Here is a 25,580-nt window from a genome sequence, read left to right as displayed (position 1 = left end):
GGGATGCCGTTCATATTTGTCAACCGTGGGCACGTGAAGCCCTTTGAGACTGTTTGTGATTAAGGACGACATAAATAAACGTGACTTGACTTGCCTTGAGTCCTTCGTCAAATCCACAGTCGAAGGCACTGGCAATACTACTAAAGACGACTCAAGGCCATTCTTTTCGAGGCCATTTATACTCCGACATCTTGTTCAACTCTACTCCAGCTACTATTAATCAGCAGGTATTTGGCTGTCACCTTGCTAGCTTGCGTTAGCATTTTGCTTGTAGCCACCTTTACCCGTATGTTTACCGTTCACTGCTTTCTTTCCACACACAAAACAAAAATGGCACAGCTTGTCTGAGGTGATGCAGGAATTAGGGAGAGAGAGAAAAAAAATGTCCAACTATTATCCTTAAGCCACAGTAATCACGTGTGGCCTTCATCACCAATTCACAATGGAATTTCTTAACGGGATGATTTCAATTACCGGGTCCCGCGGTTAAATTAGCTCTTTGTCTCAAATCTCAATATGTTTGTTTTAACAGAGTCAAGTGTTGCAGACCTTCTTAAAGGAGAAGTTGGCTTGATTTTTTTTATTTATTTCTTTTCCTCCTTTAAATTGAAAACCTCGGGAGTTGATCCTGGCGCTGGCTGGCAAAGAAGAAGAAGAGAGGAGCGCAGCATTAGCGCGGAATGGTGGTTTAAATCACTTACTGAAGATTTTTAATGACGTTTCAGTGTTCTTGGTATAATTACTCTTCATCCGAGATGGGCCGTAATGCTGTTGGACAGTCGTGGTTCAGGCTCGCTAGCTCGCTTCATTAGCGTGTCATTCCTATTTCACATCAGAGGCTTTAATTGTAATGCTGAATATGCACAGCTCCCCGCGCGAGCCTAATCAAAGTGGATCCACTTGTATTATTAATACCAGAAATCAGCCCGCTTGCTTTTTTTTTTTTTTTTAATAAATAAAAGAATACAGACGCATAAATCAGCTGTCATTTATTAGCGCCGTCGTGGCATATCCGCCAGACATGCAAGGAGAAGGCAGCCCACCTCCTCGTCTTCCTCCCCTCATCACTCATCAACATTTAAAAAGTAGCAAAGACAGAGAGGAGCGAAAAGAAAAAAGAAGAAAAAGGCGGCGCATTAAATATACATGTTAATTCTGCCGTGGAAAAATCCGATTACAAAGCAGGTGCCAAGTGCCAAGAAAAGGGAAATAAAACGCAAATATCTCTGACGCAAAATACGTACTTGGGGCGATTGCGCACGGAATCACACCCGGAGCAATTTGACCCTAGGCGCTGCGGGTGTACCTAATGAAGTGTCCGCTGCCCGGACCGATGCGGGTCGACGAGCAAAGTGCGTGACAGCTGCAGGTGGAAGGGGAGACGCATGAATGATTCATCGGACAATAATGGGGCAGAGCGACATTAATTAGGCATTAATGAGAGAGGCCTCACCTTCCTCGCTCACTTTTTAAGTGTGTCTCAACCCCTCTCACGAGTCCTCTGGCCCGACGCCACTTTGCTGCCAGCGTCAATGAATAATTGCTTCAAAACACTCCACAAACATAGGCTGGCAAGCTGCGAGAAAACGACCGACTCGGCGGACGTGGTTGCCCAACAGGCCTGACGTGGCGGCGGGAGAAGAGGAAAGGATTCAGCGTTTGGATCGTCTTGACATACAGGTCAGCTCCACCGCCTGCTTCCAACGTGTGCCCCTCATGTCCTGAACATACATGTATAACCCCGGTTTGATCTCTCTCACACGCACACACACACACACACATGCACACACGCGTCCCCAATCTCCATCCTTTTCCATTCCCAACCTCTTTGATCTGTCATTTGCATTTCTGTGCCTTCAGGCTGGAAATTGTGGATGAGTTTTTTTTTTTTTTTTTAACTCTCCTCCATTGCTGCTTTCTTTGCTCGATCTTCTTCTTGGCTGCACAACCTGATAACCTGGTGAATCCATTCTCATGATCTTTCTGTTTTTGGCAATGGGCAGGCTTAGGGTGCGGTCAAGAAAAAAAAAATTGTAATTCAGCAGGGGGGAAAAAAAAAATACATGACCAGTATGCATGGCCAAAGGGAATAAAAATTGAAATTGAGAGGGGAAAAAAAAACCAGGAAGAGAAAAAAAGAATTCTCATTAAAGCCTAATTAATGTCTCTTTTTTTTTTCCATACTTTTTTTTCCCCCTCTGAGGAGCACCAATAAACAACAACGCCATCTATCTCCGTAATGCATCACTGCTACTTTTATTGAAGAATATGTTGTGCAAAAGAGAAACATTTGCAGGGTGGAGGGGGGGGGTGGCTTTGCCGAGGGCTTTTACTTTTACTTTTTATTTTTTTGCGATCTACCTTATTCCCCCCCCCCCCCCCCCCCCCACTGTCTGCGACGCGCTAACAAAATGCTTGTTAGCGTTGGCGCGGTTGCCCGGGAGCGCGGGCTTTGATATGTTGTCAGGCCAATATGGCGACGCTCGCTGATTACCTCGCCGCACCGCCCGCATGTTTATTGATTGCGAGTTAATAAAGCGCGAGATGCTGGAATGCGCATCGCGTGCTTTCTTTTGATGTGGAAAGCCAAGAAGCATTGTCGGGCAACAAGGACGCTGACGTCGCAATGCCGGCCTATTCTTATTTTAGCTTTTCCCACTTTGGAGCCGTATTGTCACGGCGGCGGACGGGGAGAAGGAAACCGTGTTAGCGGAAGCAAATGACTTTTCGCGCGTGCCGTCGAGGCGACTTTGGGACGCCGGGTGTGGCGCGGCGGCCGCTTTTTCTTTGCGCTTTGATGTCACCGCAAGCCCGTGTTTTTTTTTTTTTTTGCGACATTTTAGCGTTTTAGCGGCATTTGCCTCTAAATTTGTCATTCATGTATTCGGCTGCTTTGTTTCAGTGTCAAGGCTGCAGTGCACCAAGCCCGTCGCATCTCCACTGACCGTCTTCATTCCCAGTCAGCGGGGGTACATTCTGTTTGTTTGCAGACGGCCGTCATGTTGACCAGGTGTCGGCTGGACAGACTTGGCCCATCCGTTTCTCACCGCGGGGTTGCCCCGGGAGACCTCGGGCCTCGTTGCTAAGCTCCCGTAAGGTGATCGCCTTCTTCCATGTCTTTGGTTGTACCCTGCAACACCAGCCGCCGTTTGATTGGACTTTAAAAAAAAAAAAAGAAAAAAAAGAAAGGGATTCTCCCTACTTCAGCGATCTTCTGCGCTATCTGCAATCCCAGAAAAAAAAAAAAATCTCTTCGTGTCAAACGGCATGATGAACATCAAAACATTTCTGTTTACAACCTCCAAGTGGTGTCAATTAAACACGCTAAATTATTCACACATTTATCTTCTCCCGCGACTTCCCGGGGGAATTTTTCATCAAGGCCCGCTATTTGCTTTAAATTAGCGGCGTCGAGCGCACGCGCGCCTCCTGTAAAATCCCTCGTATCATTAAAGATTTATCCATCGGAAATCTGTTTGGGTTGATTTGGCTGTTAATTGGCTAGGAGGGACGGCGCGGCTCAGCGTGACGCCGCAACAAGTTGCCGCCGGCTCGGTTCCAAGCAGACGTTGCCGAGACGTCGGAGGTTGGCGTCGCGTCCAGACTTTGTTGCGGTTGCGGCCATTTTGATTGGAAGATCGCTGTTCCATTATGAGTATTAACTCATTCACTCCCAAAGACGTTTTTAAACGTCTTTTCAGACTTGGTCTAGAATTGGCTGGTACTGAATGAGTTAATCACACGTCTGGATATGACGAGGCCACATGTCGTCGACCGTTTGCAACCAAAGAGGCATTGTGGGAGAAAAAAAAAATGCTCAAGCATCATGAGCCTCATATTAAATATGTAAATCGAGGCGCACTCCGCTGCGCCTCTTTTCAATTGCTCGCACTTCCGCAGCGCCGATTCGCTCGGGCGTTGGTGGAGAAACAAACAAACAGCATTCATTTAATAGGCGACACTTAGCGAGCGGTGCCCCTGGAGTTTTGAATTAAGTGTTGGAATTAGATTAGATAGACGGGCGCTTCGGCACGCCGTATCGCGCGAAGCCATCGGAGGCGGCCGAGGCTCCCGACTGTTCAAGATCAAATTAGCGCAAACACAATAAACAGCTTGATTGTTTTTCATGTCTTGCGCTGTGACGCCGCACACGGCGCCCCTACCTCTCCCTCCAGTTATTGCACACCGCTATAGTGTATTGTATACAGGCTCTTGCAAAAAAAAAAATATATATATAATTTCATAATCTGCATTGTTTAAAAAAAATAAAAAATAAAAAGTGGGCATAGAGAGCGACTGAGTCAGTCCAAGAAAATATTTCTCTGGCAACCAATTGATTCTTGATAATCACCCTTTGTGGCGTGATTAAAGCCACTCTCTCTTGCACGCCCCAACTTGAATTCACTAATATCGTCACTTATTGTGCGGGGTCGAGAGCGGGTTGAGAGGGGCGGGGGGTGGGGGGGGGGGGTTGAAATCCATCATCGTCATTTAATGTGCTCCCCTCTCCAAATCTCATCCTCTCTGCCACAACTCTGACATTTGGAGAATTCTTTGATTAACATAATTAGACAACTTTGATGGGAGATTTGCCAAAGCCTCCTTTTCTTGTTTCTGGCGCGCGCGTCTCCCCCCCCCCCCCCCCCCACCATCCGCGTGCTAATTCCGCGCGGATTACTCGTGACATTTCTCAGGGCGAGTTGAACCACAAGATGCGCAGCAAATATGAGCTGTTATTGTCGTCATATTGTTATTTCTCTCGCAAGTTGGGAGAAGGTCATTTTATAATTACAACCCGGAGAGTGATCGAATCCCGCACTCAAGGCCTTGGACGAGGAATCTTGGATTGAGTAACCGCTAAAAATCAATCAACCTTCTGTTTTGTTTGGTTCCGGCTCCTCCTAATGAACGAGGCGTTAATGTGCATTATGTATTGAATACGAGGCCAGGATCGAGAGAGACGGAGCGGCCAGATGCCGATAGACTCTGGCAGCCTGCGATTTCTCCGCCGAGAGCTCCCGCAGTGATTTTATTGATTTTTTTTTTTTTCCAGACCGCGCTGCTCTTATTGTTATCCCGGCGTGCTGAGCGCCCTTCATTGGACACGAACGTCACCCGAGGCAGCCTGCGAACGCTCGGCTCTCGCAACAGGTGCCTCAAGTCATGCCGACGTCTCCTCGCGGAGGGAGTGTCGCCGTCGGTGGCAATTTTCATAACCGGGCGCCGCATCCGACGCTCGCCGCTGCGGTCGGAGACGTCCTCGTTTTTGGGATTCAACTGCGAAACTGATAGGAAGACAAAATCCCTTGACACGAAGCCCCATGTTTGTCAGCATTTGTTTATTGACATTTGGGTCCACTAGCTCGATGCTAATGCTCTATAGCATCGATGTTGCACGCATGGGACTGTACGCCGTATATTCGAAAGCTGCATGCATATCCGCTAATCCCAAAGTATATGCACGTGCGTTATCTTTGCCCACTCGGAAGTTGCCATCCTTTGACTGCGGTATCTGTGACTGAATGCGTGTGACTTAATAAGGCACAAAGATGAACTTGCTCGAATGTTAGCCACTCTGCGTGCTGAGCGATTGTTCAAAAAACACGTCACGGACATCCACGCCGGCATCCGTCCGTCCGTCAGGTCGCCGCCGTCTAGTGATGTCACGGCCGCTCCTCACCTTTCGCTTCGGGTTTCGTCTTTAACGATTGTCCGGGACGAACGCGCGGGCCGAGCTCATCAAGTGGATCAATATTTGACCGGCGTTCCATAAATTGGCACGGAGAAGGGAGTGTGACTATTTTTAACGACGCGCCTTATCCGATCGGCACGCGGCGCATCGAGCGCCGCGCCGCGAATTGGCTCTCGGCAGGTGAGCGGCGCTCGCCTCGGCATGAGGTAAATTAAAACTCACATTTCTGCTGGGGAAATGAGGGATTTCAAACACTTCCCGAATTTGTCTTGTTTCATGATTAGCCGCGTCGAAGCCTCATCTGGGAATCTCACAGGCCGGGCGTTCCAATTAATCAAAGTGCGTGTGCGGAGTGCGTGCAGGATATGCGGGGGCGGGCCGGCTTGTTTGCGCAGAATTAGCGTTTTTAGATGTTGATTTTAGAAGAATTTTGAATGTGATCGTCCTCAACCCAGAGGGGTGTCTGGGCTCCACGCCGGTGCCACAGGGAGAAAAAGGACGTCCGTGCGATGGGGCGTCACGCCTTCACAAATAAGGACCCCCGCTGTGAATTTAGCCACTGTCGCTTTAGCTCGGCTTGCGGTTTATGCTAATCTCAAATCTGCGGAGGATCATAGAAATCCAAAACAGCCTGACTTTTTTTTTTTTTTTTTTGATTAGCATTCCACGTCGGACAACAAAGGCGGTAAAAAGGACAAAGAAGACGTTTGAGTTTTCTCTGCGGTGAAATCGTCGAGTTTGTATTCCGAAATGGCGATGTTAAAAAAAAAAAAAAAAAGAAACGCTGGGAGATGATTGTAAAAGGAAACACATTTAACGGCAGAAGTTTCTCATTGTATGCGGAAGAAAAACAAAACAAACAACAACAGAAATCTGCAGAAAATTGCGGCAACATAAACCGTGACAGATTTGATTGACTCGCCATAAACAGATTTACTGCCACATAACATTTCATCGTGCTCGTTTCACAACGTCGTGATTAAACTCGGGACGCCGCCCTCGGGGGAGCGATGCACACGTCCGTAAGGTTTGGTGAGTCGTCGTCCGGCGCCGTGTGAAATGTCCCGCTTCGGTGACGTCGACGGAACAGAAAGGCCACATCTCGAGGAGCTTTCCTGAAATGCGCCGCTGTCACCGTGCGGCTGGGCCTCTGGCCACGCCCCCTCGCCGCTTTCCGTGGTCAGCATCAATAAGGTCAAATGGCAAACAGATGGGTGTCAACTTCAATCTGACGCCCTCGCGGACACGGCTCGGAATCAGGCATCGCCGTCCCCCCCGGCCAGGAACCGTCGCACCGTCTGGCCCGAGTTCTTGCGATAACCTTCCCAGTCGGGTCTTTTGTTTTTTTTTTAACGTCACTATTAATCATCGAGCGCCGCTATTGTTTCTCGTCGGGATACATATTCATGAAGGGCCGTGCTCGCGCGCGACCATTTGCTACCGATTACGTGCGCTCGCTCACCAGATGTGCAAGTCCAAAGTTATTATTCAGTCCCGGCGCCTGTTTATTTGCATTTGTCTTTCATCGAATCCATCAAGGTGCGCGGCTTCTTCCTTTGGCGACCGCAGCCGCCCTAACGCAAAGTCTGAGATTTTGATCGGGCGGCCTCAAACGACATCTCACTGGCGACAACAAGGATTTAAGATGGCGCCATTAATCATGCGAGGATGCCAGGGTGCAGCCGGTGTCACGGTCAACTTCAAAAGTACTCACTCATTAAGTTGCGCTCCGTCGCCGTGGACCCAGAGAAAGAACTTTGAAGATGCGGAATGGGCTTCAGATGTCGCAGGTTAGCGTTCAAAAGCGTCACCTGCACCCGACGCCGGCGACGACGTTTTTATTTCTGTCGGCGGAACGGAAAATAAGATCATTCGGGGAGGACTGATTGAAGGAGCCTGAAAAAGTTTGCGGCGAGTTTTGCAACCTCTCCTGCAGTTTCTTAACGTGGCAAGGACCCGTTTGATTGTGCGCGACATCCAGACGAAACCTCATTTGAGCAGAAGCTTGTGATATTATCCAGGTCATCGCATACAGTTTGTTGTCGCGGTGCGTTCCAGACCTCACCGCAGGAATAGGGACACCATTAAAAAAAATCAAAAAAAAAAAATCTTGCAGTTCGCATCACATCCTGGCGAGCTTCCTGTCATGACTTTGGAGTCAGCCGATCCTCCATGAAGCATCTCCAGTTGCTCCAGAATGCTGCCGCTTGCCTCTTTTTGACTCGGCATGAGACTCGAATTTTGAGTTTGACTGTTTTGGCGCGTGATTAATGGATTGTTTTCTGTTTGTTGTCGTATTAATTCTTTTTTTGCTGCGTGTGCAGCACTTTGTCGTTGCGTTGAGACAATCGCCCCCTGTTTTTGCGGTTCTTTGAAAAGCGAAAGGTCAACGGCGCTGCTGGCACCTTTTTGTGTCACTGCTCTCCAGGTGACAGTTCCCGCTTGAACACAGCCTAGTCTATTTGTCTCGGCTCACGAGGGCGAGGGGCTGCGCGGTGGGGGGGGGGGGTTGACTTGTCATCTCCACGTCTCCCCTTCCACACTCCAGCAATCAGGCGGCGTGCCAAACAAACAAGACAAAGTGAGCGGCGAGAGATGCTTCCCTGTCGTGTCTTCCCAGATGTGACTGCCGACAGATGCAACGCTGCTGCCGCCGCTTGACAAAGTGTGACAGCGCGGCGTGTGTGTGTGTTTAGGGGGACACCGTACTAAGCGCATGATCACGCACGAGATAATGTTTGTCAGCGACAACGGCGCTGTCACCGTGAACCGGAGGCGAGGAAAAAAAAAAAAAGCAAACCCTGACAAGCGGGGTTGATTTCGCGCCGTTCTGACGCACAGCACGTCGGCGTGCGTGCGGGGAGTCGATTCAAAAAACTGCACACCGCAAGGTCCAAAATCCTATGAGTGAAATTGAATGGTACCGGCAAGTTCTGTCTCCTCGGCCGCATCGATCAAGTCGGCGGCCACCCACGTCGGTAGCACTGCATGCCGGTTAACCGAGTTCTCGGCTTTGAGCGGCTCCGGGGAATGGGGCGAGGGAGTAACGGAATTCGGGTAATTACAGTCTGAGGGGGTCCGGGGGGTGGGGTGGGTGGGTAGGGGTGGGGGGGGGGGGGGATTCTGTGATTACACATCAGCCCTGTAATGGATTCAGCACTTTTCTAGCGGAGGGATAGGCGCGGCCGGCGCGCCTCGACTTCCCGCGGCCGAGGCGAGGGTCGTCGGCGCCGACGTGGGAACGGGCGGGGCGGGGCCAGGTTGCCAGGTACATCGGCAAGATGGATTACGCGAGGTTTGCCGAGTTCAACATTGACACAGATTCATCGTAAATCATTATGCCGGGGGACCCGGAGTGATTTCTGCATTAGGAGCAGAAAATGGAGTTCAGCCAGTCAATGAGGGAGGGCATATTTCACATCAATCACCTCCACACTCACGTGTTACCGGGGCTTAAATCTCACTTACACCGTCGGGTTCAATGGCTACGATGGCAATCAGCGAGACACTGACTGCACTAACAATACCCTACTGACTCGGCAGAGGACATTTATTTCAAGTGAATTACGCGGGGAAATGAATCGGACGGAATTAGGCGCTCCTATTGGATGTTTGGATTGCGCTTTGCGGAGAAAGTTTGAAATTGCTTCGGCCAACTTTTCAGCTTGACCTCTCGCCGTAGCCGTTTCCGTGATTACCGCGAGCCAATCTTTCCTCATGCGCCTTCCGAGTCAGCTCCACCATCTTGCGGCGCCGACCCCACCTGTCCTTTAAAAGCCCTTTTGACCGCGTTTGCCTTTACCCTTGCACTTCTGCTCACATCCGCAACGTCACCGGCGAGCCAAAATAAATTTCACGCGCCGCAGAGATGAATGTTGTCCGCAAGGCTGACAAATTTTAATGATGTATTCATTCGGAAGGTGCCATTTATTAAGATAAGGCTTCTCTCAACTGTCAGTCATCCACCGCAATACTTTCTCATCCGTGATTGATCGAGATCATTATTCAAGCGTGCGTATGCGCAAATGTGTTTATTGCTCACGCTTGCATGAATTGTTTCCAAACTGTTATTTATTTGTCGTCACTTCTCAGACAAGTCCCTCTTTGTCAATGTTTGCGATATGGATTTCTCGCTGCCGCTCTTGACGCACAATAGGCGATGTTTGTTGGTGCAAATGAGGCCGGACGTGCACGTGGTTGGCGTAACGCACGCCAGTTTCCGGCGTGCGCGCCGTTGATGAATTGGGATTTGTTTATGTTGGCTTCGGTGCACAACCTGTTCCGCGCACGCTAATCAATGAAGGCGCAGGTGATGATTAACGTCCGTGATTTGGACACGCCCACCCATCGGGAAAAATCCATTCGTGGTGAATGTTTTCTTTCGTTTTTATTTCTGGAGTTTATGTATTTTAAACTCCGTTGGCTGGTATTATCTTTCACGTTTCCTTTTTTTTTTAATTTTTTTTTACATTTTTTACTTTGCACCGGTCAAGTTTTATTTACTTGACCGGTGTCTGTAAGAAGAGAACATGAAATGTGATTTATTCGGTGCAAGCAAGGCAGGAAAGAAACTGAAGGAATCCGGATATGATGAAAAGTTCTCGACGCCCCCCCAAAAAAAACCGTTTGGGACGTCAGGCACATCTGCGCGAAGTCAAACTTTTGGACGGCGCAAGGCGCACGCACGACTCGTCTCGAAAAGTTGACGGTTGTGAGCCGTCGTTGTTTAGAAGAAGGAGGCATGGCAGCGACTCTCGTGTGGAGCGAAGAAAGTGACATGTTGTGAAAGGTAAGCGGCGTCTTTGGAAACTATGTTTGCACGCCACTTTCATCAACGAGTTTGTCGGGAGAAAAAAAGAGGCGAAATGCAAACCCCCCCCCCCCCCCCTTCCATTGCTACTGACTGTCCGTCTGTCTGACCGCGTTGTTTTGTTTGTCCAAGCCCAACGAGGTGACTTTTCACCCCCCCCCCCCCCCGCCGCAGAAGAACTTGACGGGTCTCATGTCCACGGAGAGCGGCCACCCTACGCGTGGGCCAGCCGGGACCCCCCAGCTGGAGACTACATCCCCTTTGCCGCCCCTCACTCACGGTAAGTTTGTCAAAAGGAGGGGGGGGGGGGGTGCACATTCGGAAGGACACCGATACGATGCCATTGACTTGGTGATGAAACTGAAACGGGATCTGGATGGACTTTGTGTCAATAGGACGTGCAGAACCATCTGACTTCCAATCCGGTTGCCTTTGCAAATAGATTTTTTTTTTTAACTTTTGTTGTCCTCTTTTGCTGCTAAAAGAGTCAAAACTTCCCTCAAGCAGTTGTGAAGTGATGCGCTTTTTTTTTTTTGTCTTCCTTTATTGCACAGAAGCGCCCTGGTGATTAGGAACAGAAAACCACAGCCCCAATTACAGTTTTAAATTAACTTTCTCGTTAGATTATCACATGTAAAATAATCCACCCCCACCGTCCCCTTTTTTTTTTCTTTCTTTCATTTTTCTTCCAACAAGCAATGAAGCGTTAACCATCCTATTTATACCGAGCATCATTACGGCACTGTCAAAAAATAGCAAAGTAGGACAAAGTAAGCAATCAGTCAGGCTGCTGGATTGCGAATGGATTTTCGCCGGGCCCCTTCAAAGGCGTCTGCGCTTAAGACTGGATTTTCCCTCCCCGGGGGAGCGGGGATGTAGCGGCAGTAGGCCAATTCATTTCTAACCGCAATCGCTAAATACTGCGATGCATCACGAACTAGCGCCGCTAACGGCTACGTCGCTGCCATACATCATCTTCCAACGCCTTCCGCATCTATCCCCGGCCCGCTGCTGCCCCCCCCCCCCCAACCCGCCCGCGGCTTCGATCCATCAGTGGAAGATCAATCCCTCCGACCCGGCCAAATTGTGAGCGTCGTTCCGACGAGAGCGACAAACATGGCTCCGAACCGGACCCTAGACGAGATGCCGTTGACGCTCGCGTACTTTTTTCCACTTGGACGTGAATGCGGCTTTCATGGCAGGTAGAACCCGGCCGGCGGCACGAGCGCCGCAAATGAGATCCAGAACTCTGGGAAAGCCTTCCCCTTGAACCAGTCCCAACCGCCGTGAATTGCGCAACCATTTGTTCAAAGTGGTTTTGTTTTGGTTTTGTTTTTTTTTTCCTCTCTGGCTCAGCAATGCGACCTTGTTGTAAACATTGACGTGTGTTTTGGAGTTTGACTTGTTTTTATTTTTTCCTCCTTTTTCTTTCCGGAGCTAACACGAAATGTTTTTGACCGTAGATGCCTCTGACTCCGAAGCATCGTCCAGTCACGTGACCCGGGAGGACCACTGTGGGCCAATAAGAAGTAAGTTTGACTAAACAGGAACAGGAACATGTTGGGAAATACTGTTGAGTTGGCCGCGGCGCGTCCGTCGGCGCACACTCGGCCGGTTGAGTCATATCTTAGCGAACAGCGAAATAAGCCGTCAAGTGCGGATGTTTTGCTCGTTGGACTGCGCGCGCGCGCCAGGCCTCGGGTTTGTCGGCCAACTGAAATCCGAGCTGCGCCGTTTCCAGTTGCAGTAACGCCAAGATGGCACCTGGAGGAAGCCGGCGGCCCTCGTTCGTCGTCTTCTTCCGTCCCAGCTTGGCCTCGCGTTTCCCATTGTCCTTCTGCTTCCGATGCAAGAGGAAATCCTGCTTGGGGGTTTATTGCTTTTCACCAGCAGATACCATTGAAATTTTGAAAAATGTGCCTGCCCAGATGCCTCCCCCCTCCCACAGTGAATCGAATCAGTGTGTAAGAGAGAACATCTCAAACAATACAATTAGTTTGAAAATCTAAAGTTGGGCATTTGATTGTCATCTGGAGTCCTCCCGTCTGCCCCTGGGGGGGCTCCACCCGTGCTAATGAAGAGCCTCCATTGGCCGCAGCAACAGGAAATCAATAAGAGATCATCCGCTTGGCTGCATCCCGCCCCTGAGCTCTCGCTTCGCCGTCGGAGTTCAAACTCGCGTACGCCGGCCGCTCTCTCGCGACACGAAGTCAACTCCGTTGCGCGTAGCTGACTTTTCAAAAAGCGTTTGGCAAAAGCGACGCCCTCGGAAGGTCAAAAATCTCCCGCCGGGCCGGAAGTCGGCGGGGACGGCGTCCTCAGCGGCTCCTCCGTCCTGGAGGGTCCCCGGGAGACACTTTGGGCTTTTCCAACCGCCCGTATCTCCCGCGCGCAGGCCCCCGCCCGACTCCCTTGGCTTCCCCCCGCGAGAAGATGGCGGGCGTTTGGAGGAGTTTAATCGTCAGCGGATTGTCCAATACTTTTTAATGCCCCGCTGAAGATGACCTCACTCGCTGCTTTTATCCGTCGTCAGAAAAGCCCGTCAAATAACACCGCTCGCCCCTTTTGTGCGACTCTCTGATTGGACTCGAGCGGCGCACCTTCAAGGTGATTACCGGTGCGCTCGATTTGACCTCTTTTGGAAGTGAATTTGTGAAGCCAAATAGATTTCCTCGTGGAAGATCGCCATTTGGCGATTGACGCGCAAAACGGCGACAGGGGGAGTCGGCTCAAAGGGGTCGCGGGCGCGCCAGACAAAAATCGCCGTTTTCGAGCTGTCGCAAAAGTTGTCGGAGCACTCGAGGACTTTTTCCACATCTTCGTTGGTGTCCTTCGAGCCCCCCCAACGAGTGCGCGGAAACAAAGCCTGAAAAGTACGGAGCCATTATGAACTCGGCCGTTATTTTCAAGTGATTACTGAGCAGTAGGTCGCGGAATCCAAAATGGCATAAATAGGGTGAAACGCTAGCGCAGGGGTTGATTAAAATGGCCATTGTAATTTTACCTCTGTTGTAATTATTTTCTCATTGTCTTGCCACAGATACATTTCAGATGGGAAATTTCGAGCGTGTTCATTAGCATATTTTACCCGGCGGAATCTTTTCCTTTCTAATAGCCGCTGTACTCGAGCCGCGCGATTAGTTATGCGCGCCGCGATGATGTCAAGAAAGGATTTGATTTAAGAGTGTTGTTTAACTTTACAGGAGAGTTCTCGCCCCTGCGCTTATTTTAACACCAATTGACCTTTCGGTCCCGAAATGTCACTCGCGGGGCTGGAGACGGAGACCAATTTGCTCGTATAGGCGCCCCAACTTCTCAACTCCTACGTCGATTAAAAAAAAAAAAACCTCTGTACCAGTTATTCGATATCTGCTTAAAAATATTTGAGCGTAAACTGCCATTTTTCTACCGTGCCTGATTTTTATTTTGGAGAGTTTTTCCATCGCAAGCGAGGCACTTTTTGACGCGTTGAGGTGAAGCACTGAAAAAAAAAAGTTTACGGCAGACTTGTTTACCGGCACACGTGACTGGAATCTTTTCCAGAGCTGCTCATCGAGCGGGGGGGGGTTTAAATGAGAGCGGCGCAGGGGGGGATTACGTGGCCTCTAACAGGGTTTTGGCTCCAACATTAAGGTTAAAACCCTTTTCTATTACTGAGATCTGTGCTGATGTTGCCCCCGCTGGCCCCCGCGTGTTTGTAGGTTCATTGCCTCACTGCGAGGTCATTCCGTCAGGGCCCCCCCCCCCCCCCAGCCCTGAGCAGCGGAGGGTGACCGAGGACCGGGGGGGGGGGGGGGTGGCTGCCATCCAGACTGCGTCTCAGGCTGAAGCCTTCCAGCCCCCAGCGCCCCCCCCCCCCTCTCTCTTTTTCAGGCCGGAGCTAAAAATCGATCGCGGCGTCTCCGCGTTTGAGAAGCCACTCAGAGGCGGACGAGCAACTCGGTCCCCAAGTCTGATCTCTCTCAGCTTAGGGCTTTGATTGGCATCCCCGAGATGCGAGGCGCTGACCCACAGCTGTCCCATTAGCGGAGGGTTAATGCCCAGATCGCTCGCGAGCAAATAAAGGAACTCGGCCCGGGGGCCGTTTTGATAGACTGCCAATCCTCTCTGTGACTGGCAGTCACACCTCAGATGCGTTCGGCGGGCCGCGCGGATGCAAACGCTTGAACTTCCTTTGGATGGCGAAGCCGGCGGAATATTTGAGTCATCGCTCAGACGCCCGCAATGCCCTCCCACAGCCTCCTCCTCCTCCTCCTCCTCTCACTCAGTCCTGTTTGGAGTCGAGAAGGGCGGGGTGCCTTTTTAGGGGCCAGTCGGGCTCTGAGTCAACATCGGTCACTCTTTGCGAGTGTGCGCGCGAGAAAGAGGAAATTGCATCAGAGTGACACAAACACTTTGGAAGTCAGGCGAGCGTTTACTACGGGACGAGCGCTCGAATTAGCACACTGGCAAATTCCACATAACGCTGTTGAAAAAGCAGGCGGTGGGACCGCGTTCCCGTTAAAGGGAGTTTTGATGGAAGTTGGGCGTTGGAGATGTCGTCATGGCGACAAAAAAAAAAACGCAATCGGCGGAGTCTCGACAACGAATCCAAGTCCGACAGAAAGCATCTGCCGGATGCTAAGATACTTTTATTGTGGCCGCTTGTTTCCCAGCCCTGGCGCGTCCTTTGCATATTTCAAAGAAAGTCCTTGTCTTCAAGTTTGGAAGGTCAAACGGTAAACATGGCTTTGATCCGCCCAAGGAACGTTTCAATCAGAGGCCTCTTGTAATAACATTCATCTGACGCTATATCCTCACCCCCCCCCCCCCCGCCCCTCCGCGCTCGCCCGTATAATTCCCCCGGTTTTGCGTCTATAAATACGGTCCTGGAAGATGTACAATTTCTAATGAGAAAATAGATCCCTTTGGATTGAAAGGCGGGGCGGGGGCTCTTCCGAGCGCGCACCCGCCGCTATTTGTTCGGAGGAGGAGGAGGAGGAGAGATGATACCTGGGGGCTGTTTTGCCAGTGCTGGTGGTAGGAGGGACTCCGGCGAGGTCATTGCACATTTTACAAATTAGCATTTCAATCATGTCGGTACATGCGCAGCAGAGCATGAAAAAAAATGGATCTATGTATATATATATATATAGCATAAAACACCCGCGCGCGCGGAATTAGCATTTCCGAGCGAGCTGCCGTTTGCTCCTTTCGGAACGCGGCCTGCGTCTTTTGGGTGCAACTTTCTCCTGTCGGATCAATTTTCCCGAGGTGTTGCTTTTCACGTTCAGAGCGACCCACGCGCCGCCCCGCCTCCGCTCAGCTCCGGCGCTCTCCGGGCGCTCGGGGGCCCCGTGTGGCGAAAGCGCTGAAGACTCGGTGACAAATGGCAATTATATTTGTGTGTTCTTCATGAATCCATCAAACACTGGCCTTTCAAAAAAAAAAAAAAACTGCTCCCCAGATATCGCAGCCTGTCAACCGCCGGTCGCGGCGACCAAATTGGGATGCTGCTTAGGCAGTCAAGAAGCGCTCACCCCGCAGTCTCCCCCCGTGATGTGTGTGACAGCGTGTGCCGGCAAAATAGCATGTTTTATTCAACTACAAGTGTATGCTCTCAACAGTTGTTGATGTGCTCGAAATAGGGCGCTTACAAGTCCAATTTGGTCCTCTGTGCGTGCGGGCGGGCGAGATACACGCGCTTTTAACGCATCCTGTCGCGTTCGGTGCATTCTGTTATCTCTGCAATGGTGTGGCAAGAAGACAGAGTAAAAAAAAAGGAAAAAAAAATATATATATATATATTATAGGTTTGTGTTGTTATGATATTTCCTGCTAATGGTCCCAAATATAAAATAGCAGTTTGAAGATGATCCCATCCCCGAATGTAATCTGAAATGCACATTAGGCATCCTTTATTCATGCAATGAGGAAACAATTAGGCCTTGTAACAAACGACTATTTTAATAATTGAATAATATGACTATTTTGGTGATTAATTGATGAACTGGAGTAAAAAAAAAAAAAAAAAAAAGTTGTAATTAGGGCCAGACATCTGGATTATTTTTTTGGGGGGCAGGGGGCTGGTTCAAATTTTGGGCAGAATAAAATTATAATACACCAAAACTTTGCCTTAACTTACTTGGCCCAGTGTGATTCTGACGTGACTCGCACGTTTCCTTTTTTTTTTTTGGTCTCATTATTTTTTCATTTGGGGGGGCGGGTGGCGACTGTACACGTCTGTCATTGCCATTTCTGACAGGATCATCATTAGCGTGATCAATGCGTGTGCGATTATGCACTGGCTCCATTCGTCTTCATTGAGATCAAAATAGCAAAAGTACAATTCAGGGAACCTGCCGCACAGAGTTGAACTCATTTTATGCCCCCCCCCCCCCCCACCCCCTGAACTTTGGCGGATACTTCAACAACTCCCTCTACTTTGCTTATTTGAAAGTTTGGGTTCCCGCGCCGGCAGAGGTGCCAGGATGCTTTGGCGTTTCTGCAAATTTGCGCGCAACCTCAACGGGGAAGAGAAACGACGCTATTCCATCTTAGTCCAAATTGCGTGCTTGAAAGAAGCGGTCGAGAAGTCGGAGGGGGCGGAGTCCGCATCCTCGGAGTTGGACTTGGTCCGATCTCTGTTGCGCTCGCCCCCAGAGCAAAGCCACGCCGGTCGTGCGAGTGAGTGACGGCAAGATGATGCATCTGCCAAAGCGCAACAGCTGTAACCTCATCACCCTGCCCTCGTTACTACACTTCGCACTGTTGTCACGGGCGGCCTTTGTCTTGCGGAAAAAAAGACGGAGGGGTGGTGGTGGTGGTGGTGGGGGGGGGGGGGGCGGGGTAATCCATCAAGTGGCTCGTAAATCACCGTGTACAAAGCCCCGCCGCCGTCTTGCCTGCTGTCTAATTCCGACCGCAAGGAATCGCCGTCCCAGAAGTCCTTATTTGTTGATTGAAGCAACTGGAGGAGTGCTTTTTAATTGCGATGCTCTACGTTGGCATCAGGCCTCTCCCTGGGTGACGTGCAGTTCGAAAGCGCCGAGGCCCGATTTCCCACGCTTGCTGTTTAACTTTAATTGTTGTGAGCCAACACGGGGATGGAAATAAAAGGCCCGGAATCATATTAGGCGGGAGGGGGGGGGGGGGGGGGGGGTCCTTCTCTGGGGTCCAGACAGAAGCAGGAAGTTTAACGGTTGTCATTTTTTGTCATCTTGCACCCGACAAATAGTCCATACGAGGGGGAAAAAAAGCCTAATACTAAAATTCTGTCTTTTTTTTTTCTTTAATAAAAATCAACTCATTCCGTTTTACGATGATTGAGGTGCAACTGCATGTTTGTTCTACGCATCATTCCAAGTGCGCAAAAATATTCGACCTACTCACATTGCGGTATAGGTCAGGAAAGATGCAACTCAGACATGTCGGCCATCTAGTGGTGGTTGGTGATATTACAACTTCAAACTTTTTTTTTTTAACAGTTAGGATTTTGACCGCACCCCTCTCCATTTTGTTTTTCAACTTTTACCCCCGCCCCCAACTTTTTTTAAGGTGATCAAGGTGCCACTTTGCGCATGTTGCCCACCCCTGCTCTACAGTTTAAAGTAGCTCAATTAGGACAGTTGAGAAAGTGTAGGATGGCAAAATGGGGGTGGGGGGGGGGGTGAATAATCCACCGAATCTGAAGTTCACATTGCACTGGCAGGCTCTGATGTGTACAGTTATGGGGAGGAGACAGTGGGGGCGGTGGGGGGGGGGGGGGGGGGGGGGGGCAATGCAGGAGGAACTCCCAGTAGAGCTGAATGTGCAGGTACTCCTCTCGGCGAGATCCTTGGCTCGCTCTCATCCTTCGCCGCCTTTCTTATCAGACGGGGTCGCCGTCTTCTGGCTCCAAGACTTGCTGAGGCCACCTGAGCGTTCATGTGGAGGAGATCATTACTGTTGCAGACAGCAGCTATTTTGTAGAAGCGCGCTTTTATTCACCCCCCCCCCCACCCCCCGGCCCCCCTCGCATTAATCTCACGCTCAACTCACCTGGGTACCGCTCCCAGCCGCCAACCGCGCCGCCTTTTGTGATCCTGCCACATGCGAGGGCTCTCCATCTGCGCGCTTCTCGCCGCCGAAATGTTTGCCATCTGATCAATATCGCGCACCGCGCACGCTCTTGAAGATTCGCTAAGAAGCGACGGGGCAAATGCCGTTTTTTCACCGCGCCCGACGGCGGAGTGCTGACAAAGTTTTCGCGCTCGTTTTAGATCAAGTTATGCCGTTGACTGTCGACGGAGTTGATGGAAAAAGTTCTTTTGGCAGCAACGATGGCGATAATTGTACGCGGTTACGGTGGTTCCGTGACTTACAAGTTGAATCTCAGCAGCCTCATTTCAACTTTTATTTTTTTCATCAAATTTTCATTCAAAAGAAATAGACAACCATGTTTGACTTCATGTAATGACTTTTATTGACAAAGTCAGCCTTTGTGACTTTCGCAAACGGGTTATCGAAGCTAGAGAACGCTTTGTAAACAGCACCCAGTGTGCAATGTGTCTATTTTCTTTTAGCCGACGCACTGAAAATAACGACTCGATTTCTGGCTTGAAAACTTGAATCTCTCCCGTTTATGCAAAAATAGGGGGAGAATGACTGATTTGTCTCTGTTTGTTTTCAGCGCAACCTCCGATTGAAAAAGGACAAAATGGCGTCGGGCTCACCGACACTGGCGCCGGGACAACGTGCAAATGCTCACGCGCCAAAGGCACCGGCTCCGGCGCCACGGGAGGGCCGACCTCAGGCACGAGGTCGGCGGTGGCGGCGGCTGCGCCGACCACCAAGCAGCCCTTCACGCCGGTTTCGCAGAGGATGCAGCGCAAGTTGAAGTCCAGCCTGTCGGTCAACAGCGACGGCAGCCGACGCAGCAAAGAAAGCTCCACCGGCTCAGCAAAAGCGCCTTTGCCCGAAGGTGAGTCGTCGGTCGCCCGCCGCAACCGAATTCAGGGCTACAGCTAACTTGCTAACCGCTAACGGCTAAACTGAACGCATCCTGCTTTTTTTTTTTTTTTGCAAATCGGATTAATCGAGTCCTTCCGTCCTTTCGTGACTTATTTTGAGCGCAGTGGCAAGTTGATATCAAATATAGACGTACGAATACTTATGAGAGGATTTGAATCAATCGCCGCAAAGTTCAACGGGTCGCGGCTTTTAAATTTTTGCCTGAAGTATCGGTGGCACGTAGCCTCCAGAAACACGGCCTGCTATCGTCCCCGTGGCCGCTTGCGTTTATCAGCGCTATCGGTCACGTGTTTTGACCTTCGAGTTGGCGAGGCCGTCACTTTGTCAGGTGAGAGGCCGGTAATCACCGTCGCCGCAGATGGAGGCGAGGTGTGAGCGCCTAACAAGAGCCGAGAGCGCGGGGCGCCCATTAAAAGTCACGAGCCGCCCTCAACCGGGCCCCTCGCACCTCTCCGGGCCTTGGGCGAGCGGGGGCCCTCATTAACCGGGAGCGACGGGGCCGCCCTCATCGGCGCAGCGCCCCGCTCGCCGACTTTGATGCATTAGCGCGCGCGCATCCATCCCAAGGACGTTGATTGATAAGAGTCCGATTGAGACGTGCGCTGAGGTGAAGGAGAGACGTCGCGTTTGATTTGCCGCACTTGAATTATGCATCGGGTGGAGTAAAGCGTCCTGCGGAGCGGCGCGTAATTGCCGCGCAAGGGTGGAAAGGAAAGGAAATGAATTGTAAATAAAAAATAAAAAAAAGTGGAAAAAAAAAACCCCAAGAGCAACTCAACAAGGCTTTGCGTGTTGACCGTTTAGCAAGCGCCGGTTTTTGGCATCAATACGCCCTCTCCGGAGTGTTTATTTCCCGCTGGGGGGGGAAAGAACAGAAAAGCCAAGCTGTTGTGTTTGAGTGTTTACATGGATTACCATAATCTGTTTGCCTGTGAAATTAGCCTCCTTGAGCAGCCCCCCCCGAACGCAAGAAATAAAAAGGAGCTCGCTCGTTGGGGGGATTCCTTGTGTTCTTTGGCACCGGAACCAATGGCAGATATCGCGTCGGGGTTCTTGGCCTTTTGTTCAGCTCAGCTGGGGTGGGTCCTGCCATCCAGCTGCTGCTTTTTTTTAAAATTTGCGTAATTGTAGCTAATGAGCTGCGCTCCTCAAGCTGCTCGAACATGCCCAAGTGCTTCGTCGCTCTGTAATGGCCGCGCCTCATTGTGAATTCCGCCCATTCGGTCTCATTCTCCGCCCTTGAGCTGCTCATCCTACGCAATGTAAATCATGGTCATGTTTTGGCAGATTTTTTTATTTTTAAATCTGTCATTTCCCGGTTAAGGTGTGCCGCTGCTTCTCACTTGCGCTGTGTTGTTAACATTTTCACTCGCGATGATGGCATATTTTGCACCCAAATTCCGCGTCGTGTCGGCCGTCGGTGTCCGGTTGTGCGCGTCCGCCTCCTTCCATTCCTCTTCCTCCTCACTCGACCCAAAATAATCGCTGCTCTTCAATAATACATCCAAGCGAATGGCTGAGCGGGCCGGCCGCCGCTTAATGATTGTGTACCCCGTTTTTTATTTATCCTTTTTTTTTTTTTACAGTCGGTTCTTTACCATTCTGAGCACTCGAGGCTCTGCCCTCTGGGTCCTTCAAAGTTTGTTAGGCTGAGCTTTGAGAGTTTTGTTTGTGGTTTTGAACAAAGTAGTTGGGGCCCAGCTAGGAGTTTAGCCCTCTCCTCGGCACCTCGGGGGTACGTCCGGCCATATGCTTAATAGTTACGGATCTCCATCCCTCCATCCCTGCAAGTCTTCAGATCAGCATAATAAAATGCATTCCGAGTTGAGTGCACACTTGACGCATGTTGCTTGTATCCCAGCAAGCCGGGGCTCCCGGTCAGCTCTGCGCGCCCTCTCTGAGCATAAAAAAGTGGGGGGTGGGATTGACTTTGATTAATCAAACATGAGCATCCAGCAGTCCTCTGCTTGCCGTCCTCCGCACTCGCCTGCTTTCTCCTTCGCCTCGAACCTAATCAGCAACGGCCCACTCCGACGCCTCGAGATGGGCTGATGAAAGTTATGCAAATGTGGCCTGTTTGTACTTTTTTTTTTTTTTTTAGTCATACATCAGCAATTGCGCTCTGCTGGATTTTGCTTCCCCAGTATAATTTTGACACCTACACAGAAGACTTGGGGATCTCATTTTCGTCCCCACTAACCAAAGGCTGTCCGATACGAAACCACTTGTTGCGGACTATCGCGTTTTAAAATGTACTACTCACAAGTTGCTCAAATAACATTTTTGTCATGAATTTCTTTCCGCCGCGGTGACTAATTCCGCCTAATCTCGAAACACCTTTTGGGGGTGGCTTAATGACCGCATTTGTAAATTCTGCCCGGCGCCTTCATCAAAAGGGTCCGGGGAGGTTAAATGTTAATCGGCGGCGCGCGGCTCGGCTAACGCTAATCGGCGCGTTTGCTCGGGAAGGACCGCCCGCGAGACGTCACCGATCGTCTCGGCGCCGATCAAGTCGGCGGCGCGCATGATAATGCCGCAATTATTGACCAGTCTGTTAATCAAAACGGACGGCGGGGAATTCGTTGCCGCGTATTCCCCCGCGTTTTCTGGCTCGGCAACGCATGAGGCAGCTCGCTCGCGTACTAATTGCCAAATTAAACGCCGTCCACGCTTGAATTTGATTTCTCCAAAACGTTGGATGTCATTTTCACCCAAACTGACCGTGTTGGGCCCAGACTGCTGCGTCCACTGCATCCTCGCGTGCCTCTTCTGCGAGTTCCTGACGCTGTGCAACCTGGTGGCGGCGCCGGTGTCGTGCGGCCCGTGCGCGTCCGAGTCGTGCTGCTGCTGCTGCGGCGGCCCGGAGGACGTGGGCGACGACTGCGACTGCCCCTGCGACATGGACTGCGGCGTCATGGACGCCTGCTGCGAGTCGTCGGACTGCCTGGAAATCTGCATGGAGTGCTGCGGCATCTGCTTCCCCTCGTAGGATGGACGAGGGGGGGTTGGTTTTACGTGCGATACCACCTTAGTGTACTTTTTGAGGGACCTTTTGGCCTCGGATGTTTCGTCTGTTACTCTCCAAGTACTAAAAGACTGTAAAACGTGACCTCTAAACCCCACAGCTATTTTACGACGACAATTCTCCATCTTACCAATTTTGTATTGATGCATTTTTTTCCCCCCGTCCGAGACGTTGCTCATTTTATTGCTGTTGTACGTTATTTTGGAATGTCACATTTAAAATAAATACCAGAATGACGCCTTCCCGTTTGTGCTTGCTTGTAACGTTCACTGTTTGCATTAAATAAAACAAAAAAATTAACTATCGCAGTTCCAACCCAACAATTGGGACGGGGCCCCTTTATTACTCTTGGCACGTCAGCAGGTGACACAAACATCAGCCGTCTGATGCCAGAGTCGTTTCTCTGTTGTCCGTCATGTATAAATGACCATTCGGCTTCGTTTACTGACTTGGCTCCATCTTTTGCGTGAAACCCTGCGATGAAAAGCGCGTCGAACAATCAGGAGGAGTTGACAACCGATGAGACGTGATTGGCTTGTTTTCATTATTTTAATGACATTCACGTGACTTTTTTTTTTTCTTCTTTCTAACGTACAAAATGCAGCTCGGGCGTCGTATCCGTGTCGGCAATGAAATGTAAATGATTTTCCAAAGTGAGAGCCTTGTAGTCTTTGTTCTTCTCTTCTTAGAGTAACAATGCGTGATGGTGCTCCCACCTTAAATATTTAAAGACCCCCTTTTGCTCAAGCTTTGCTGCTGTACAAGTGCCTCTGACTGCTTCTAATCTCCTTGATACCTGGAGGCGTCGCCACGGCAATGCAAAGATAACATGAGCCAAGCCGGAGTGGAGAAGGGAGGGGGGCGTGGGGGGGGGGGGGGTCGCCGGTGCAGCAAGGCTCGCAAACATCTGCCTAAGAGAAAGAAACCCAAATGAAAGGCCAGATTTATTTGCCCCCCGCCCTGACTTCACGCGCTCCCGTATCGTATCGGCGCCGTTGCGTGTTTAGCTTCCAAGCGACGTGTTTTTTATTTGTTGTTGTTGTTGAGCGAGTCACGGAAGCTTTCCGAAACAAGTTGTCGTCATCGTTTTCAACTTTTCCTCGCCGCGTCGCGGGCGGCGCGTCTGCGGCGGAGGCAAATTGAGGAGGACGTGGCGAGCGCGGGATGCCTGTTTGTTTGCTTGTACGCGCTCCTTGAGCTCCAAATTACATGTCAGGATTGTTCCGCGTCACGGGCCCGCTTGGATGCGTTGCCGTCTCCCGAGCTGCGCTTTTGATTGTTTGTTCTTAACATCACTTAAATGAAGCGGGCCTCCCAATGGCCTCCAGTCATCTGCATCTCACGGGTGATTGGCAGCTTGTTTAGCGGCGCGTTGCGTGCGTGCCTGCCTCGGCTTTGTTGACTTGAGTGTCGCATGCAGTGTGGGCGTGTTCATTAGGGAGCGTGGCGCCGTGCATTCGGAAGAGTTTTGAAAAATTGACGGCGATTTCATCGACGAGCCGACCGGGGGCCCACGTGAAGGGCCGACCGGGGGCCCACGTGAAGGGCCGCCCGCGGCCGCGACGTGACGCTCGGCCCACCGATCTTTGAGGCTCACTCATTCAGCCAATCGGGCGTCGCTGAGGGCGAAGTGGGAGATGCATCACACCTCTCCTCTTTTCGTCTCATTTATCTTGCCCCCCCCCTCACACGTTGTCGTCTCTCTGAAGGTTGTAGGTGTCGGCAGGCGACGTTTGATGCAAAGGTGAGAGGCGCAGGTGTGATTTCTTCTTTTCTCCGACGTAGCTGCCGTCCTCTCGATCCGCAGGCCGATGAATGCCGATCGACCGTCGGCTTGGATCCGAGCGTATCGTGAGAATTTTCAGAGGCCGTTCGTCAAAATTCCAACATGCGGCGCGGCGGACGGGAGTTTGAAAGATTGGCCCGTCCCGCCCCTCCCCGGCACCGCCGCCCCATTCTAGACAATCGCTGGGTTAAAAATGTCTATGCAAATGCGAGCTACATTAGCGCACGCGCAGGTTGTTAATAAATGAAGACGTGGCAGGAATAATTCAGTTTAGCGTGATAATTCTGGGCTGCGGGCTGTCAGCCGTGGCATTGTTCTGGATCCAATGTGACGGCGAGATGGCAACACGGGCGGTGAACTGTGATGTCGGAGCCTTCCTTACTTTTCGGTCCTCGCCGCGCCGACACAATAACAGCCCTCTGTTCGCCTGCCTCTGATTTGCCGTCGTTTTGGAAGAACTAAAGCTTTAATTAAGCCCCCCCCCCCCCCAGATTGCTTTAATGTTGCGCTCGCACGCACGTTTTGTTAACTGTCGCGGAACGTGATGTTGATGTCGGCGGCGCCTCAGGGAAACAAACAAACCAAAAAAAAATGGTAGCATTCCCAAGATCCATCTGGAACAGGACCGCCCTTTTCTGGGGGACGACTCCTTCGCTCCGAATGAAAACTCGACCCGATCGCAAAGTAAAACTGCCGAAGAAAGGTGGCGCGTCGGAGTCGCCCGAGTTACGATGGAGCATTTTGGCGTTGGGGGCGGGGAACCTTTCCTCCCTGAGGTTTGCGTAGCGGCAACCCGGGAACTGACAGTCTGTTGATGTCGTTCAAGGCGCGCAGGGACGTGAGAGGTGTCAAGTGACTTTGCGCGAAAGTTTTTTTTTTTCCATCAGTGCCATTTCTTCCGTCTGCTGTTTAAACACCCCCGTCGCCTCTTTGTGTCCTTTTAAGACCGCTTGGCCGCCGCTATCTTTTAATGAAGTCCCGGGCTAATAAGCCACTTAATTGACTTAAGAATTTGTTTCCTCTCTCATTGACTCGGAAAAACCCATCGGCGGCCCGGCTTTCTAATATCGGCGCTGTGATGGCGACATGGCGGATGTTTCAAAGTCGCGCAAGCGTGACTGAAGAGGCTAATGGCCAACCCCCGCCCGGCTTTCGTGTCACTCGCGTTGAAAACGTTTTGCTCAGGTATGCTCGCGCATCTAATAAGCGGCTTTCGTCATTGTCGTGATTGCGCGCGTTCCACCGAGTTGTGAGAGAAACGCCACCAGTTGCGGGA

The 25,580-nt window shown here is 50.8% G+C and overlaps 1 protein-coding gene across 1 annotated transcript; it reads left to right on the top strand.

The window, feature by feature from the left end:
• The first annotated feature begins 10,302 nt into the window (after nt 1–10,302).
• On the top strand, nt 10,303–22,759 carry mdfic (MyoD family inhibitor domain containing). Its single transcript, XM_086103707.1, has 5 exons — nt 10,303–10,481; nt 10,635–10,782; nt 11,966–12,031; nt 19,153–19,443; nt 22,229–22,759. The coding sequence occupies exons 2-5, from the start codon at nt 10,695–10,697 to the stop codon at nt 22,480–22,482; spliced, it is 699 nt and encodes a 232-aa protein (XP_085959833.1). The 5' UTR covers nt 10,303–10,481; nt 10,635–10,694; the 3' UTR covers nt 22,483–22,759.
• Nucleotides 22,760–25,580: the final 2,821 nt, after the last annotated feature.

The sequence above is a fragment of the Hippocampus guttulatus genome, chromosome 22, assembly GCF_054856545.1.
Source record: "Hippocampus guttulatus isolate MCC_2025c chromosome 22, RoL_Hgut_1.0, whole genome shotgun sequence".
In the NCBI taxonomy this organism is placed as follows: domain Eukaryota; kingdom Metazoa; phylum Chordata; class Actinopteri; order Syngnathiformes; family Syngnathidae; genus Hippocampus; species Hippocampus guttulatus.
Note: the sequence above shows the minus strand (reverse complement) of the source record. Positions and strands in the feature narration are given on the sequence as shown.